At 43.6% G+C, this 17,756-nt stretch overlaps 1 protein-coding gene across 1 annotated transcript in view; it reads left to right on the plus strand.

Moving 5' to 3' along the window:
- Positions 1-7,124: 7,124 nt before the first annotated feature.
- The window catches only part of ZNF608 (zinc finger protein 608), a 79,088-nt gene continuing 68,456 nt past the window's right edge, over positions 7,125-17,756 (plus strand). The window contains exons 1-2 of the mRNA XM_066339919.1: positions 7,125-7,334; positions 8,296-9,342. Coding sequence (XP_066196016.1) covers positions 8,458-9,342 — 885 coding nt within the window. The 5' untranslated portion in view covers positions 7,125-7,334; positions 8,296-8,457. The remainder of the gene's footprint in view (positions 7,335-8,295; positions 9,343-17,756) is intronic.

Genomic DNA, 17,756 nt, shown 5'->3' on the forward strand with positions numbered 1-17,756 from the left:
CATTTTATTTTCACTTTTTTTTTTCCTCTCTGTGTTCTCAGAAGGATAGTTTTTATCCTGTTTTCCTTTTACACTCTCTCTGTACCCCCAAATAAATACACATACACATACAGAGGCTCTTTCATAAATCATTCCACCTAGTTGTCAGGTCATCTTTGTTGGTCTTCAATAAAAAACACAGCAGCACTTTGTTTCCATATAGAACCTGTATTTGTATGGTAAACATCAGAGACACTGACCTCTAGATTAGATATCAAACTGAGACTTCTTATGAATATGTAGATAAATGTAAAAGTCCACGGACTAGAGAAGAAGGAAACATTGTCAGCAGTGGATTCTGGAAAGAAAAAAAAAAAAAAAAGTGGTATCTAACAGAAGTATCTGCCAAGTGCATAATGACTCCTCTGTAGTTTGTATCATCAGTTCCCACACTCTGATCTATGGGCTACTGGCAGTCAGCAATGCTATAATAAATTACCCACAACTAATCTGCAGAGCCAGTAGTTTGCGCACATCAATTCAAAGTTTGTCCATAATACTGGGAGATATTCTGAAGGTTCTAAGGATGCGCTAACCCCAAATTCTGGAATCAATACAATTTCCAGTGAACTCCTTTCAAATCTTGTTAATGATAAAAACCTCTATGTGCATAAAAGTTGTATAGGAGAGAAACGCCACTCGTTTACATACTTAGTCTGACAAGTAAGTCCTGATGAGAAAATGGACTTTTGTCCTATCTTTGCTCTGAAGTTGACGAGAAAGAGAACGATGGGTTAATCTTTGCAGACATGTTGTCTATAATGCCGAGACTGGAGGCACGGCGCACCGGCTCCGTCAACACGGAACGCGGGAACAAAGGGAGAAGCTGAATGAGGGGAGGCAATAAACGCTTTGCTGTAAACGACGGCAGGACTAGGAGGCATTACTGCACTTTATCTCGGCAAGTTTAACCCCAGTGATACCAGCGGTGGCGGGCGAGGCGCGGGCCCCGCTCCGCTCCCCACAGCCGCGGCGCCGCCGCTCCCCCGGGCCCTGCGCGCGAGAGCACGGCGGGCGCGCGATCACTGCCCCGCCCCGCCCCGCGCGGTGGTGGCCAATGGCGAGCCGCGGAAGCGATTTCTGGCGCGTTGATTGGGCGCCGCCCGCTCAGAGGCCGGGGGAGTGGGCAGCGCGCGGGGCCCGCGGCCGCAGGAGGGGCGGGAAGGAGCCTCTCCTCACGGCGCACACGGATTGCAGCCGGTCCGCGGGCAGCGACACCGGCCCCGCGGGCTCTCCCCTGAACAAAGAGACCTTCGACGGTGATTTTTCGCAGCATGTGCGATGCATATGTCTGGCAAGATGGGAAAGAAAAAAACAAACAAACCAAAACAACCAAAAACCAAAACCGACAAAAACTACACAATTCTCCCAACAAAACGAAACAACAACAGCAACAACAGAAAACCAGACAGAGACTAGGGCGAGTGAATGGTAATCATCTCCTTTGTATTATTAGCAGTCTGCAGCTCCATCAATTAAACACGGATTTCCTATTTTAGACAAACATCACTAATTTATTGGCCTTTTGTCTTTCTTGTAAAATGCACAGAAATATAAACTTGTAATTTAATTTGGCGAGCAGGTAGAAATTAAGACGGAAAACCACTAAATCACACAGCAGGCCTTGGCCGCTTTTTGAAATACTGACGTTCTCAACCTGACAAGACAATGTGAGTTAAGTAGTCCTTTTGCAGCCACTCATGGGAATCTGCTGCTGCAGATGCACCCACGGGCCGGCGAGCAGTCTTGCTCTAATTTCTGCCACAGAAATGGATAAATAAAACCCTGCTTCGGTAACCATGCGGTACGGTGGACAGGCTCCTTCCCTATGGACTCACGCACAAAAGCCAAGACGGAACGGGCGAGAGCAGAGGCTCCTGTCCGAAATTTGTGATCTAAGGAGGTTTTAAAGGATACTTTACCCATCAGTTGGCCTCTGTGGTTGGAGAACTGGCTCTTCCACTGACCGCTGCTTTCAAAAATTAAAATGATGGTGTAAGGCAGATAAAGCAGAAGCATTTTTGCAATCGCTCCCAGTGACTGTTCCTTGGCTAGTTAACAGACCATCTATTCAGAAGCAATTTTCTTTGGGCTGAAATTATGTGCTGACCGTAGCAGATCACTTACCATAATACCCCTTCCCCCACCCAATGCTAAATACAAACCGTCTCGTACTCACTGTATAATAATGTGAAAATGACTGTAATTTTGCAGACGAGAAGCAGCCCAAAGTGAAACGTGTCTAAACAGAGGTCGATACTGAAAAAATCAGGGCGATTACCTAAATCTGAAAAATACATACTGTAAGGGAACAGGAAAAGTGATCCACGACTAAGTAGACCAATAGCTTGGCGTTGCTGATCTTAAAATTTTGCTAACCACAGAGTGACATCACTCAATAGATACCCCGGGGAAATTGTGATTTTCGATACCTTGTAATGTTATGCATGCCCACTCCTCCACAAATTGCAAATGCCGGGTACAAGTCTCCCCTCCCCGGAGGGAGTGTGTCAGTGTCTCCCGCCGTGTCCTCTGCCTCACCGGCTGGGAAGTGGCCCTCCTTGCGATTGTCCCAACGCCTGGGTGGGAAGGCAGGGATGTGTTCACTGTTCACACCTCAGCATTTCTTGTTTGTGCTACACACAAGCCATGACTTCTTCTTTTTTATTTTATTTTTTTTTAAACTCCCTTCCCTCCCCCCGCCGCCCTTTTGTAATGGCTTAAACATTTAATGTGATCAAGGGCCTCCTTGACAATGAACATATCCCTGCTAATAAACCCTTCATTATCAGCCCCTGAAGGTGAAGTATTTTTACACTGGAGAAAAAGAGCAGTCTCAGACCGGGCAGCCTCAAGGCCTCCTCCCAAGGTACCGTAGCTTGGTGACCCGAATGCCCGCGGCGTCAGGGGCTCACAGGACCTGGAGGGCAGCCTTGTTCTCCCGGGGCCCTGGTTCACGGTGACCTGGTGGCCATAGCGCGGTCGGGTACCACACCATGGGCGGTTTTTACCCCCACTAGTCTCGTTTCGCCTTCCGCAAATTCCTCGCAGCAAAGCCGGGTCTGGGGGGAGGTTGCTCCTCTGGTACTTCTCCGATAATCGTCCCTTTGATGGGAAGCCTGCAACGCGGGGACGCTGACGCGCGTGATTTGCTCAGCTGGACGATATCCAAGGAGGTATTTTGTCACCCTGTCATGGCTGTGCAGGATATCGTAAATGCCACGCTTTGACTTCTTGCCGGAAATTTTGACTTGGGCGATGCGTGCGTTTGGCAAGAAAAACATCCCGTATCGATTTTCACAGGGATATCGGTCCCAGCGAGATCAAGGGGAAAAGGAAAGGAGGGGGGAGTCAAAGTGAGTAAAAAAAAAAAGGGGGATGGGGGAAGGCGAAAAAAAAAAAGGCAAAAGAAGAGTAGAGCGTGCTTAAGGGTATTAAAAGGAAGAGGGTGTCTGCGGGGCCAGAGGCAGTGCCCCCCACCTCCCGACCCCTTCATGCCCGCGGGCGGTGGCCGCCGTCCCCGTCCCACCCCCGCTGTCCGCGAAGGGTTAAACGCAATTTAACGCAGTGGTGTAGCGTAATGGCTCCCACCGTAAACAAAAGGAATGATTAAGGGGGATATTTTCGAGCTACACAAAGCCCGATAGGGAAGATTTGTGTTACTAATTCCTGTGAAAGGATGTTCACGTGGTAGTTATAGGGTTGCTGGCATTCACACTTCAGTGCGTGCGGCAGTAAATCAGCAGTCTGGAAACAAAAGGGTTATTTTCTGCTCCCCTTCCTTCCGAAAAAGAGGAAGGAAAAAAAAAAAAAAAAAAAAAAAAAAAAAGAAGAAGAAAGAAAGAATAAAACTCGTCCTGTCTAACTTAAGCCATATTGTAAAAATGAACGCGTAATAAAATACATGAGGACCTGAAAAAGTGAATGCAAGAAAGAGGGCTGATCCGAGAGCTCAGCAGCTCCTCGGTGACCCCCAAGCAGAGGTGGGGGTGCTGCCCTGCCCTGAACCTCCCCTCAGCCCCTTCCTCCAGACACTGTTTGCTTTTCTCCTCCACTAAGCACGAAAATAATCGCACATGTGTATCAGCAACCCTCTCTCGCTGGCTTCAAGCTGTTATAATTTTGAATGAGGGGGCATTTAAAAATTATGACTTGAGATTCTAAATTGCCTCTTTGAAACCGGCACAGAAAAATCATTCATCATGGCTTCGAAAACTGCCCTGAAATTAAATTAAAACGAAATGAGGGAGTCTTCCTCCCGACGTGTGAGTCTTGGCAGAGCTACTCCACCTTGGTTTTCTATATTTTTTTTCCCCTCCTCCCCCTCTTTTCTTCTTTTTCTTTCCCCCCCTCTCGTTTCTTTTCCTCTCCCTAAGCCTTAAATGTTATGTAGGATAATTGAAATGGGAAACACGATTTGTATCTGGCTGCAGCAAGGAGGCTCAGCGTCGGCTGTGGGCTGCCTGTGCGTGAGTGAGGACCGTGTGAGCGTACAATGTGTGTGTGGGGATACCGGGCGTCCGTGCAGGGGTAGAGTGTGTGGGGGCACCGGGCGTGTGTACGGGGGTACAGTGTGTGCACAGTGCACAGTGTGTGCGGGCTATAAGGCGCCAGCGCCAGCGGGTGCCGGGGGTGCGAGCGGGTGCGTGTTTGTGTCTCTCGCCCTCGCCGGCAGGCAGGAGGAGCGGCGGGCCAATCGCAGGCCCCGGTTTCATAAAAGCTGGGTGCTGATTGGCCGGCAGGGAAAGGGCATCGCGAACAAAGAAAAGTCCCTCTCAGGTACCGCGCGGAGCGAGGCTCCCACTCCCCCGCCTCGGCCGCTGCCGTGGGGGCAGCGTCCCTGTCCCCTGTGCCTGTGTGTCATCCTGTGAGGGGACAGACACACAAGCCGGGTTAGCCTTCTCTGCCCAGTTTTTTTTTTTTTTTTTTTTTTTTTTTTTTTTTTTTTTTTTTGTCGTTGTTTTAATTTTGTTTCTAAAAAGAAAGGAAGGTTCATGATATCTGGTGCTCTCTTCCTCCAAACACAATAAATCTGTTGAAGACATTAGAATTTTTTTTCCTAAAATAAAAAGCGGCTGCAACAATAACACACTCAATGCAGTTAGAAGGAAAAGGTCAACTCGATCCAATACAGACCGTAAGTACGGTTGCGTGGTGTGTCTATAGCACTTAGAGGGGATTTTTTTTTCTCTGCAAACGGGAGTATTAAAGAGTTTTGGGAACTGAGATAACTAGAGTTCTTGGGGATTTTTAAAGGAGGGAAAAAAAAAAAAAAAAAAAAAAACCAAACCCAAACAAGCCCACAAACAGGGTGAGATATTCGAGAGAAGTAAGAGGGTGAAAGCACTGTGGCCACACAAATCATACTTGACGGTGCACTTGGGGGGCGTTAAAGCCTAGTGCCTTTTTTGGGTTTTAACTAACCCAGGGCTGGGGGAGGGGGGGGGGAATAAAAGTGACACCATTACAGCCAAGTCTGCATTGCTTCCCCGCCCCCCCCCCCCCCGGCCCCGAGAGCACAGCGCTCGTTAGCAGGAGCGATGGGGCACCGGCAGACCGGGAGGCACCTCGCATGTGTCACACCGAGACACCAGGAACGCGAGGCCGGAGCTGGGGGGTGGGATCGTCCGCCGGCGGCTGATGCCTTGGCCGCTTCCACCGCCGTCTCGTTCTGCCGGCCCTGAGGTAAATGCGCCCCCCGGGGAGGCGGCGGGGGGGCTCGGCTCGGCGGTCCTGAGGGGCACCCCGGGGCTCCAGCGGAGGCGGCGGGGCCGCGGCGCGGCGCGGGGCCGGGGCAGGGCGCGGCCCGCCCCGCCGGGTGTGTGAGGGGCGGCCCCGGCCGCGCGCGGCGCCGGCCAATGGAGCCCGGCGGCGTCACGTGACGCGGGCGGCGGGAGCCGCCGCGCCTCCCCCTCCCCCCGCCCTCTCTCCATCGGCAATTCATTACGGCTTTTAGCTTCCCATCGCCGGCTAATTAAAAATACTAAGCTAAAGCTCCGAGACTGTCTGACTTGGGGAGGGAGGAGGGAGACATAGGGAAGGGGGAGGGGATGATAACGGTAGACTGCGAGGTTTGCTGAAACAATAAGGTGGGAGCGATCTGTCCTGACAGAAAGGTCGTCTGCTTTATCTCCTCGGATTCTAATTACTGAATTACTTACCGCATGACTGACTAGCCCAAGCTCACGGGTTTTTCGTTGTTATTATTTTTTTTCCCCCGAGACAGCAATTCGAAACTGATACGTGCCTGTGCCGATTTTTTTTTTTTTTTAATTCCTATTTTTATCAAGCTCTGATCTAAGGCTGGGAGGGGAGGGACGGACGGACGGACGAGGGCAGGCACCCCCCTCCCCGAAATTTACCCCTGGGAAAATTTTGCCCCTGGGAAAATTTAGTTCGTTTGAGAGCACGCAGTCCTTCCTCCACTCCCACAAAATGTTTTGATAACCGGTTTATCAGATCAGTGATTCCCCCCTCCCCCTCCTCCTCCTCTTCCTCGCCCCCCCTCTTCCCCCTCCCCCGCCTCCCCCGCCCGTTTCCCCTCAAGTTACTTCAAGAAATCAGATCTGTCAGGACGGGCGAAAAAAATGCCACTTCCCAACTAACAGGCGGAATCCAGCCCAGATTTTCAGTCCTTTCTTCTTTTTTTTTCCTTCCTCCCTTTCACTAATTTATCCCGATGTTAGCACATTCTGTCTTGTAACACCCGGGCGCCTGTAGGTTTGTTTCGTGGGATCATTACTTACTGATCGGGATGGCTCCCAGGTCCGGGGCTGAAGACGGAGTGTGAAGTTGGGGAAACATTTTTTCTTTCTTTTTTTTTTTTTTTTTTTTTTTTTTTTTTTTTTTTTTTTTTTTTTTTTTTTTTTTTTTTTTTTGTCTTCTTCTTCTTCTTAATGTTACTGTGATGATTATTACCTCTCGGTGCTTATTCAGGAAAAGCCAACAAAAATCTGGTCCTTGATGCTTCACTTCTGAATGTGAAATATTACCTCCCAGCTCGTAAAGTTGTGAGGCACAGCTTTTTTTTTTTTTTTTTTTTTTCTTTTTTCTTTTATTCTTTTCTTTAAGCAAGGACGAAAAAAATACAAACAAACAAAAAAAGGACCTCTGATCCGTGTGCCAAAGTAGGGGGAGATATGTTATTGACCGATTTATACTGGCTGAGATGATACTTGCTTTCTACTTCTTGATCACTTGCTCTTTAAGTAAAATGAGGCACAGAGTTGTTGCTGAGACGAGTGGGAACAGCATTTTGATTTGCTGGTTTAATTAAAAATTATAAAGGATTAAAGGTAAGCATTATACTATCTATGTATAAATATTTCGGCAGTCGACTGTAAAAGGGAGAGATCCCTTTAAAAATCGTTTTAACTAAGCTTTGTCAAACACACACTCATTTGCGGTCACTGAGGCCACCTTGGTGCAGATCACTTAAAGTGTATGTCTTAATCAGTTTCCTGTACAGTCAGTAATACTATATTTAACAGACCTAACAATTGTGTGACCTAGCAATACATTAGAGCTGCTTTTAGTACTGTTATCTTAAGGATATTTTTTTAAAGAAAAGAGAATTTTTATTTTTTCTCACCTCTTTTAAATTATTATTAATATTTTAACCTATGGGCTTTAATATTTTCCAGTAAACATTTGAGTTTGTAGGGTGTTGTTTTTAACAGAAGGTGTATGGTGGCAGGGAAAATGAGGTTTCCCACTTCCCTTAGCACTTTCCTCCCCCACCCCCCCAAGAGATTAAGTGGAAGGGGGGTAAAAGATTATACAGGAGAGTCACAAAACTTCAAAGGTCTGGTTTATAGCCACAAAATCCATGGAATGCAGTGAAGAGTGAATCTGTGTCCTTCCTTTTCTCCTTTTCGTGCCTAGGTGGTGGTCCAAGGGGTTAGATTACAACATGTGCTCCAACAGCTAGGCACCACTTCTATGACTTTATTTCCTGAATTTTGTGGATTTTAATAATGTAGATAATTTTTTTCTTCCCTCTTTTTTTCCCTTTTTTTTTTCTCTTCCTTTTTATGGATATGACTTTTTAAGAGAGGTTGTGGATGTTGGTATACAACTAGATTTAAAGGGCTCATTTGTAAAAACACCACAGCCACTGCCTCTGGCTTAACAAACTTAAGAACGTGGCAATGGTGAATGTTTTTGCTTCCCCCTAACTTGCCCTCTTTTTATTGAGTGGCGTTATGTTGTGGTAACACCCAGACAAGAAATACTTGACTTTTTCCCTCCTCACAGGACAACGTGGATGTGGACTGCAGGTTGTGACCTTAGACACACCTAGGGGAGGAAGACAGGAAGAGCTGAACTTAAGAGAGAGCCCAACGGAGATAAACGAATGTCCCCACATCTCCAAAGGAAAGTTCATCGGATTTTTACTCTAGAGATCTCATCTTCAGGATGTCATTGAACACTTCCACTGCAGGAAAAGGTGTGGATCCAAACGCAGTTGACACTTATGACAGTGGCGATGATTGGGAAATAGGTGTTGGGAATTTAATAATCGATTTGGACGCCGACTTAGAGAAGGACAGACAGAAATTTGAGATGAATAATTCTAATACCACCAGCAGCAGCAACACCAGCTCCAAGGATTGTGGGGGTCTGGCTTCCAGTGGGGCTAATACTACCTCAGCCTTAGCTGATGGGCTAAAATTTGCTTCTGTTCAGCCCTCTGCTCCCCAGGGGAATTCCTCTCACAAAGAGACAAGCAAATCAAAAGTGAAAAGGAGTAAAACTTCTAAGGATGCTAATAAATCTCTGCCTTCTGCTGCGTTGTATGGGATTCCTGAGATCAGCAGTGCTGGCAAAAGGCAGGAAGTCCAAGGGCGCCCTGGGGAGGCAACTGGCATGAATTCAGCACTGGGTCAAAGTGTGAGCAGCAACCCAAACGGCAATAATAACAACACCAGCAACACCACCACTGTGTCCTCTTGTGGGAAAAACAAAGAGGAGAAACCAGGTAAAGCCCCAGGCAGCAGAGGCTCCAAGCGGGATAAGGATGCAGGAAAATCCAGGAAGGACAAGCAGCATGACTTACAGCAGGGCCACCCCAATGGCGGTGGGGGTGGCAATAGCCAAATTCCCTCTGGGCACCTCTATGGCTTTGGGGCCAAGGGAGGCAGTGGTGGAAGCAGCAGCCCCTTCCACTGCACCTCCTCTGCTGTGGGGGAGGTGAGCAAAAGTACCCCGGATTCAGGGTTAATGGGGAACTCTGTTTTGGTAAAGAAGGAAGAGGAGGAGGAGGAGAGCCACAGGCGAATCAAGAAGTTGAAAACAGAAAAGGTAGGACAAAACTCCTCTCCACCTCTTCTGTGTTTCCCCATGTCTATAATAAGTGTCCCATGACTGTATGTCTGGCTCCACTGTCCTCTCAGCCGTGTATTTGTGACATGTGTATGTCCTTCCTCCTTCCCTTACAAAAAACCAAAACAAACTAACCCACAACAAACAAACGAACCAAACCCAACCAAAAAAAAACCCCACCAAACCCAGAGACCTCTTCCCTACACGGAAAATACCATGTTTCCAGTGTGCTGCTCTTCCTTGTGATTTCCTGTCCTTGTCTTCAGAACTTGAGAACATCTCCGTTTTGTCTTGTTCGTTTTGTTTGCACTCGCCCAGAGGGAGAAACACAGACGACCCTGACTGAGCTGTCCCCAGTTTTAGCAGAGAGCAGCACTACCAAGGGATGGCATGTGTTTGCAGGCTAGGGTTGCATAGCTCAGGCTCCTGGCACAGGAGGTCTTGTATGTGCTGACTCTTCCACAGCATCAGCAGTCCATTCCTCTCCCAAAGTCTAAAGGAGCCCCTCTCCCCTCTCTGACCCACTGCCTAGAGCTGAGATTGTGCTTGGGGGAGGAAAGAGGAGCTGTTGGCAGAGACCCGGGCTCCGCCGTTGTGCTTGGTGAAGATGCAGGATGTGTTTTGTGCTGGGGGCTTCCGTGGCACTGTAGCCCCGAGGCCCCCAGAAGCTGCTGTAGTGACTGGGAGGAAGGAGCCAGCAGACAGGCAATGCCTCGTCTTCCTGGAAGGAGTATGCTGGGAGGAGGGAAGTGCACCTTGTGCTGAGAATCTTGTGTGCAAAACAGCTTTTGGAACAGAGTGGAGCAGTTTGTCTTCTGTCTGGGGGAGTTTTCCTCTCTGAGCCACGCTGGCTCTTGGATTTGAACTGCTTGTTTGTTGAGCGGTTGAAATGTGTGAAAGGAATCAGATGGGAGAGTGTGGTTTTATGCCTTTCTATTACAAGGATGCTTTCTGTATGAATAGATGGCTGCTACTCTGTTCTTCGGGAAAGGTGCAGGGAGACCTTGTTATCTTTTGTCAGCTGCTGGCTCAAGGATGTTCTCGTGTTGGTGGGAGTTCTGCCCCTAGGGCAGAAGCCATCTTCTGAGAGTCCAGAGGGTGAATATTGGCCCAGGATTACAAGTATGGTAAATTCTACAGGTTGTTAAACAAAGGGAACCTGCTCTGCCTGAAAAATAAAGCAAACCGACATCCTCCAAATGAACAATCTCAGAGTGTTAGATTGCGACTGTATTATCAGCTGTTGGTCCTAGATTGCCTGCTTTTACAACTTCCCCAAGTTCAGCAATGGGGAAACTTTGGGGTCGGTGTTGACTGTATGATCTGCAAGTGTCTGGGAGGGCTGAAGGTCTCAGGGAGCAGGGAGTTATGTCGTTTTATGACTGGCTACCAACTTCTTGTATTTCAGTCATGAAGTTTTTGTAATACTAAGTCGACTGGAGAATTAGATTGTGTTTGTGATATCAGATATTTGTTAGTACTGGAGGATAATTCCAAGGAATTCTGTTCAAGGCAAGGAACAAATTAAATTTCATATTGTATGCGTATTATTGCTTTAAAGATAGTATATCTGTGGGTGAATTTGAATGAGCCTAATGACCTTGTCTAAATGCAGATGAGAAAACCAGATTGCTGTGTAATTCACGTGTATATGTTTGCATTTTGATTTATGAAAAGTGCTGTTCACGGCAGAAAGGTGTCCAAAAATCTCATGGTCTCTTTATTAACTTAGTACAGTAGGCATTTACTTCTGTTGCCAATAGTCTTCAAATTGCAGTTCTCTAATCTGTTTTAACTATCTAGATAAATTGCCCTAATCCGGTCTTCACAATGGCTGTGGTTAAAGAGTCAGAGCCATTTGATTGGATTCAGTGGCTGCCTGGAATGTGGGAGGTACTGCCCTTTTGCAACCCCCTTAGCCTTTTAATCTCTCAGCCAAATGTTCACATTCAACAATTTTGTTTAGCTGGCAATCTGAACATTTCAGTATCTCAAAGGCTGCTGCCATGGCAACAGAGATTAGAGGGTGGTGTGGTTTCTCCCGTTTTTGTGTTCTTTCAACTCCCTAGTCACACAGGAAATTGTATGAAGAATCTATATACGTACGAGTAATCTTATGTGCAATGTAAATGGGATGGCATGCAAATTCAGAGCAAACACGAATGGAGGAGTTCAGCGTCAGTGGCACACTCTGTGTGTTGTAGATGTCGCACCAGGAGGAGGTCTGGAGCTTGCATTTCCAGCAACAGCCGCTGCTGTTGGCACACACCGACTTTAATACAGGCTTTGCACATCGGAGGCTTGCAGCCTTGGCCATTGTCTGGCACAATGGTGTGCTTGCTTGCTCTCTTAAGTAATGTCCTTTAGCGTTTTTCTTAGCCAAGATGGTTATTTAACAACAACAACAATAATAATAATTTAGCTTGTTGCTGATAATGGTTGATACTTTTAAGTCCAGACTGTGGCAATATTAGTAACATTCGAGTGTTTTATGTTTGTTGGTCTGCTTTTTTTCCCCAAATGATTAATCGTCATTGGAAAGAATTGTTTAAAGGTTTTAGATTGTTATTGCTTTGACTGTTTGTGTGCTAGAACATACATGCCATACTTGCACAAAAGCAATGTATATCTGTAGATAAATACATAATTTTCAGCCTGCATGGTGAAATCAATGTTCAGTAATCTTACTGTTGTGCAAGACATGCCTCGTGAATTTGGAAGTTTCCTTTTGGAATCAAATGAGTTCATGACTGCTGATTCAAAATCGACATGTTTTTATATGTGATGTAGAATATAATACTGCATTTGTTTACTATTGGTGAAAAGCTTGGAGCAGATTCCCAGGAGTTTTAGTCACTGTTTAGCTTTCACAGCATGCTTCAATTATATTTTTAGTCTATTTGTTTTGTTTCCTTGCTGCAGAAAGTCATGTAAAACATGATAAATTGGATCTTATGAAGCCTAATTAAATCAATGACTGTGTTCTGCCAGCTCTTTTATGCAGAAACCGCAAGTATGTTGTAAAAGTCGCCACTCCCCTAATATGTGGATAAAGTCAAAGTGTGTTGTAATTCTAAGATGTTTGAGCTATATTTGTGCAGTCCATTTTGTGTCTAGGCCACCATGACGTAGCTGAAAAAGTAGCTTTGACAGGTAGGCTAACCACTCCTAAGGTTTTTTGTGTTAAAATCTGTCTCTATTTTCCATTTCTCATCCATACTGTTTTTAGCACAGTAACTGACTGTTTGTCAGCATGAACTCTTCATCTGATCCAGCTAAGTTTTTTTGTATTTTTAACAGCTGTTACATTGAAAAGTGTTCAGAATAGCTACAAAATATGCTTTGTGTGCATTGTGAGGAGATTTTGGAATTCATTCAGTCATTATTTACTCTGAGGTATGGGAAAACTTTATCTGGTATGTGAAAATCAGTATGTTTTCATTAAATTAATGTGGAAGATAGAAAGCTATAATCAGAAGGGTTTAGTTACAGTTCTAAATGTATCAGTCTAGTTATACTCCAGGATGGTATTTTTCTCTTTTTTTTTTAGCTTAGGGCTTCTCGTTAAAACTGCATTTCACATGTGAAAGTTGTCTTTAGCAAATTAACATGTTGGCTAGAATTATTTATTTTATCTTCACTTTCTTTGTTGTGTTTTAGTGGTAGGTTTTGAGAGTACGCCATCAAGAATCTCTGGGTGAATTTTACCAATTGATGTAAATCATTTAAGTACATGCTTTGATTAATGATGTTATGGAGATATGCTCTTCTGTACGTTTCTTGCCGGCCTTGTGTGTAGTTTATTCACTGTGAAATAAAAGGGCAGGGAGGTCACTTGCTGTAATTAAAGAACAAAGTCTATTGTTGTTTGACAGCAAACTGTTTTGAAAGCTACATAAGGGATTTAGCTGTTAAAAACATTGATAAGTATGGGTGTCTAACAATAAGCACAGCTCAAGGTTCTTAAAGTTCTGTAGTGCTGTCTAGTAGTGTGACCGTGCTTTTTGAGCTGGGTGAAGAGGTGTTGCCCTTTGGCCGAGGAAAGCTTTCCATGTGAACTTGCTGACCTCTGCCAACATGTATGACCAGATCTTTTATTGAATTCCTGTGCAAAGCAAGAGTTAGTGTAGCACAATGGAGGCTGGTCTAGAGCACCTATCAAAGTAGGGAACTTGACTATATTTGCAACTACTGGAAAAATATTCACTTTGGGCATTAGTAATTTTACAATTTTAATAATTTCATGAATGCCCAGTAAAGAGTAAAGGATTGATTGTTCAGATGTCATGAGGTTAACCGTGTTCTCCATGTTAAAGGGCTTTCCTGCAAGGCTGTTTTGATTATAGCTATATAAAGACTTGTTTTTCCAAAGTAGCATTTTATAGTCCAATAAATGAAATGTATGTTAAAAGTGCTAAGCAAAATCTCCCGTAACCATAGAGGTGTTCAATAACCAGGTTCAAGTAACATGGAAAGTGCCATCTGTTTCTAGTTTTCAGCATAAACCCAGGAATTGAAAAGCTGAGATTTGGTCGTATTTTTCTGACTCTCTTTCTTTTTTAAATTATTACTATTATTATTTTGAAATGTTCACCTGGAACTTTATAGAAGCTTTCTGAAATGCAATAATACAGGAGAGACTGTGAAAACACATGTTCTTACATACAGTTAACCAGTTCCACTTTCATTTAAAGAGATTTCCAGAAGCTCAGTCATTGAAGAATTTATAATAGTGAATCACCTCCTGCAGGCAAACACAATAAGGGTCAGTTCTTCAAAGGTCTTGCTATTGAGGTAGAACCTGATTTGCTGTCTTTCCTTACGTAAAGTAAAACGAAGGGGAAAAAACCCCTTCAACCCCCTCAACAACAACAACAACCAGAAAAACCCACCCGTCCACTTAAAGGATAACTTTAGCAAGCTCTTATCAGTTACCTAATTGCATATGATAAAACCATTGGCTAAAATTTTCCATGCAGACTTTACTGCTGTTCAGTGAAGTGTTCTAGAATTGTTCATAGGGAGAAAATCACTCTTTTAAAGATAACTTGCTCTAAACTGTTAGGCAATGAGATTCTTGGCTGCAGCCTATGGGCCCTGGATAAAACGCCATCCGGCCTTTGTTTGAGGTCTTTCACTGAAGCTAATGACTGGTCTTGTGCCGCCCTGAGATAAATGACATTATCTCTGAGTGGTCTGACAGGAAACAGACATGTTAATGGTGAAGCTGCGGGGAGGATCTGCTGTAGTTCTGACAAAAGAGTAAGACTTGGACCCCTGGTTGTGATCATTAACACAGAATGCATTCCTTCATAATTGGAAAGCTATTTTATCCACATCAACGTAAATCACAAATCTGAAATCTGCAGGGTTTTTTTCGTGCTAAAACTGGTGCCTTTTTTTCCCTCGACCCTATAAGAAATGGGTTATCTCCTTAGTACTGACATTAGTGGGAGAGCCTGGGGTCTGCTTTCTGTTAACTGGACATATCCTTTGCACACTGAATGCAGGTTCCCCTTTATGTGCCCAGTGTTATCCATGTGATTTGCATTTCTAAAAGAATAAAAAAAACCCCTGTGTTTCTTCACGTCTTATACTCCTATTTGATCCATGTGATACTGAGCATGTTTTACAAGCATCATCCAGGAGTATTGTTGCAGAAGTACTAACACTTCAGCTATCTTTCACCTTTACTTCCGTTTTGGATAAGGACATATATATATTTTGGATTTCCATCATCCACTCTTGAACAAAGTTAGATTTCTTCTGCAGCAGTTTAGGCAGTTTTGTGTTATTGCCACATGGTTTCTCAAATATAGAATTCACTTTTTGAGTGGCATGTTCCAGATTTGTTGCACAGAACAAATACAATTGGAATGGCTGAATGTAACCACATTTTAGAGACTACTGTGGTCTGAGCTAATGTACTTTGTATAAATGATCCAACAACCTGGTTATTTTTTTATAGTAATCTTAACATTGTACCAGCTTTTTATTGTACTTACATGATGTTCTAATGCATATGGTGATATATTACTATGTTTTCTGAATGGCTGGAGGTTGTCTGACTTCTTAACTCTACTTCATTTTTTACAACAGAAATCCATCTTGCCCTGAGTCCTCAGATAGGCGCACACCTATGGATCTGTAGATTGGCTTCAACTGAAGGGCTCGCCATATTTTTTGTTTTACTATGTTTTCATAGCAAGGAGGTTTTTTTTATTTCTTAACAATGCCAGAATATATATGGATTTTTTTTTAAAAAATGTTGTCTGTACATAACATTTCCTGTTGGGTGAAAGACAGCAAAACAGTCTTTCATGAAAATTTCTAATGATGCAAAAAGTAATTGCAAAAAGTAAACGCCTTTTTAAAAAATCAGAAGAGTTGATATATATATATATACACACCCACACATACATATATATATATAATGTTTCATAAACCTCTTTCTGTTTGTCTTTTTGTACTACTGTTTCTGCCCTGTACATTACTTTTTCAGTGCAGCCTTTCACCAAAGTGAACAGTAACACAATCTATCATTTTTAATTGCTTAAAAATAAGTTTGAAATGTGGTAATTTTAATAAATATAATTACCAGTTGTTGTAGTGGGATTTGAGGGGTGTTCTTAAAAGAGATTTTAAATCACGGTTTAAAAAAATCACATTCTTTATTTATACCACAATTTACTGAAAGCAATGAGTAGCCATTTGGGCAAAGAGGAAGGTCAGAGGTTGATTTTTGGCTCTGCTGTAGGATTTCAGTAGGCACTCTGTTGCACTTTCTCTTTTAACACTTACAGAATGGTCTTGGCAATTGGAACAACGCCTTTACATTTGAATGAAAGGTTGTAAAACTATTCAGAGCAACTTGACTGACAAGCAAGTTCTTTGTAATTTTTTTTTCTTTTTCGAAAAAGCTGAGAGAAACATCAAGAAGTGGAATAGGTGCTTTGCTCTGGTACCCCATGTACATGTATGCTTCCATAATATATGTGCTTATATATGTATAACACTACTTGATTGAACAGTTCAAGTGAGCATTCAGGGCAAGTTGCATGCAATGAAGTAGGAATCATGTCTGTGTAGATAGGTTTTCCCGCTCTAGGGTCACTGTGGTGTTAATTAAATTTTCTGAACTCATAAGCCAAAACAGCAAGTAAGAAAGTTGCATTTAGTTTAGTGACAGAGATTTACATATATGTCTGCTTTCAGAGTAAACTGACAAATACTGCTAAATCTCAAGGTGAAGGAATTGCCTTCTCTAGCTTCTGCCTGTAATACCTATTAGGAATTAAATGTGAAGCTCTTTGTTTCACTAATTTTGGAGTGAGATTGTGCTACATTCAATTATATGTCCTTTATAATAAATCTTCATCAACCAATCTTCAGAAAAAAATGCCAGACATTTGGTTCCCTTATCTTCCCGCAGCTTCTGATTCTTCCCAGCCTAAATCTCACTTTTGTGCACAAATGCAGTGTGGCTGAGGTGTTTGTCTCCAGAGAAACTCCACCAAATAATACGGGAAGGAAAATTACCTCATTTTGTATGTTTGAGTATCTTTGAAGCATATGCCAATAGTGGCATGTGAATGCAGTTTTTGCAGTCAAAAGAGCAAATTAAAACCTATTGATTGTGGTTACTTGGTGTTTTCAAAACACTAGCAATTCTAGTTGTTGAGTTGTCTTGTCATGTTAACCAAGAGGCAGATGGCATAGCACCACAGAAGTGTATTTTTACTTAAAGAAACTATAGAGGTTTTGATGTGTTTTCTTTTCCTCTTATTTCCCTGATGGCTTCTTTTTATTGAAGAGTAACATGAGGAGACCTGGTAGCAATTTTATTGCTTTCCCATAACAGTTTGAAATAATAGGTTGGTCTTTGGTTGCCAGTCAAATTTCTACCAGTCAGCTTGATTCCGGTTTTTATCATGTGGCAGTGGAATATAAAAAGTATATGTTTGTAGTTTGCCCTCAGAAACTGGCGCTTTTTTTTTTTTTTTTTTTTTTTTTCCATGCTTCAATTAGCAACAGAAGACTAAGCTCCAATTGGTCACACTTTCGTAAACTCTGAGAGCTTGCTTTCTTCATTCTGATAAAAGAAAGCGGCAAGTTTAGGCTATGTTTCCCAGGAAATTTTGAAGCACATCTGGCCTCTTTAACTGTGTTCACTAGACAGTTTGATTTTGCACACATTTAGTCATTTGCATTATCCATTGAATTAATTCAGGGGTTTTGTTAAGCCTGTCCCTCTGCAACACAAGTTCATTCTATTCAAATGCCATGTTTATTGATGAATTTCAGTGATGCTGTTCTGAACTCTGGTAGAAATAGGTCTGTGGGTACCATAGTTGCTTGTTACGTAAGCATAGCTTTCATAGTTTTCACCACTT

This window comes from Sylvia atricapilla, chromosome Z, assembly GCF_009819655.1.
Source record: "Sylvia atricapilla isolate bSylAtr1 chromosome Z, bSylAtr1.pri, whole genome shotgun sequence".
NCBI classification, from domain to species: Eukaryota; Metazoa; Chordata; class Aves; order Passeriformes; family Sylviidae; genus Sylvia; species Sylvia atricapilla.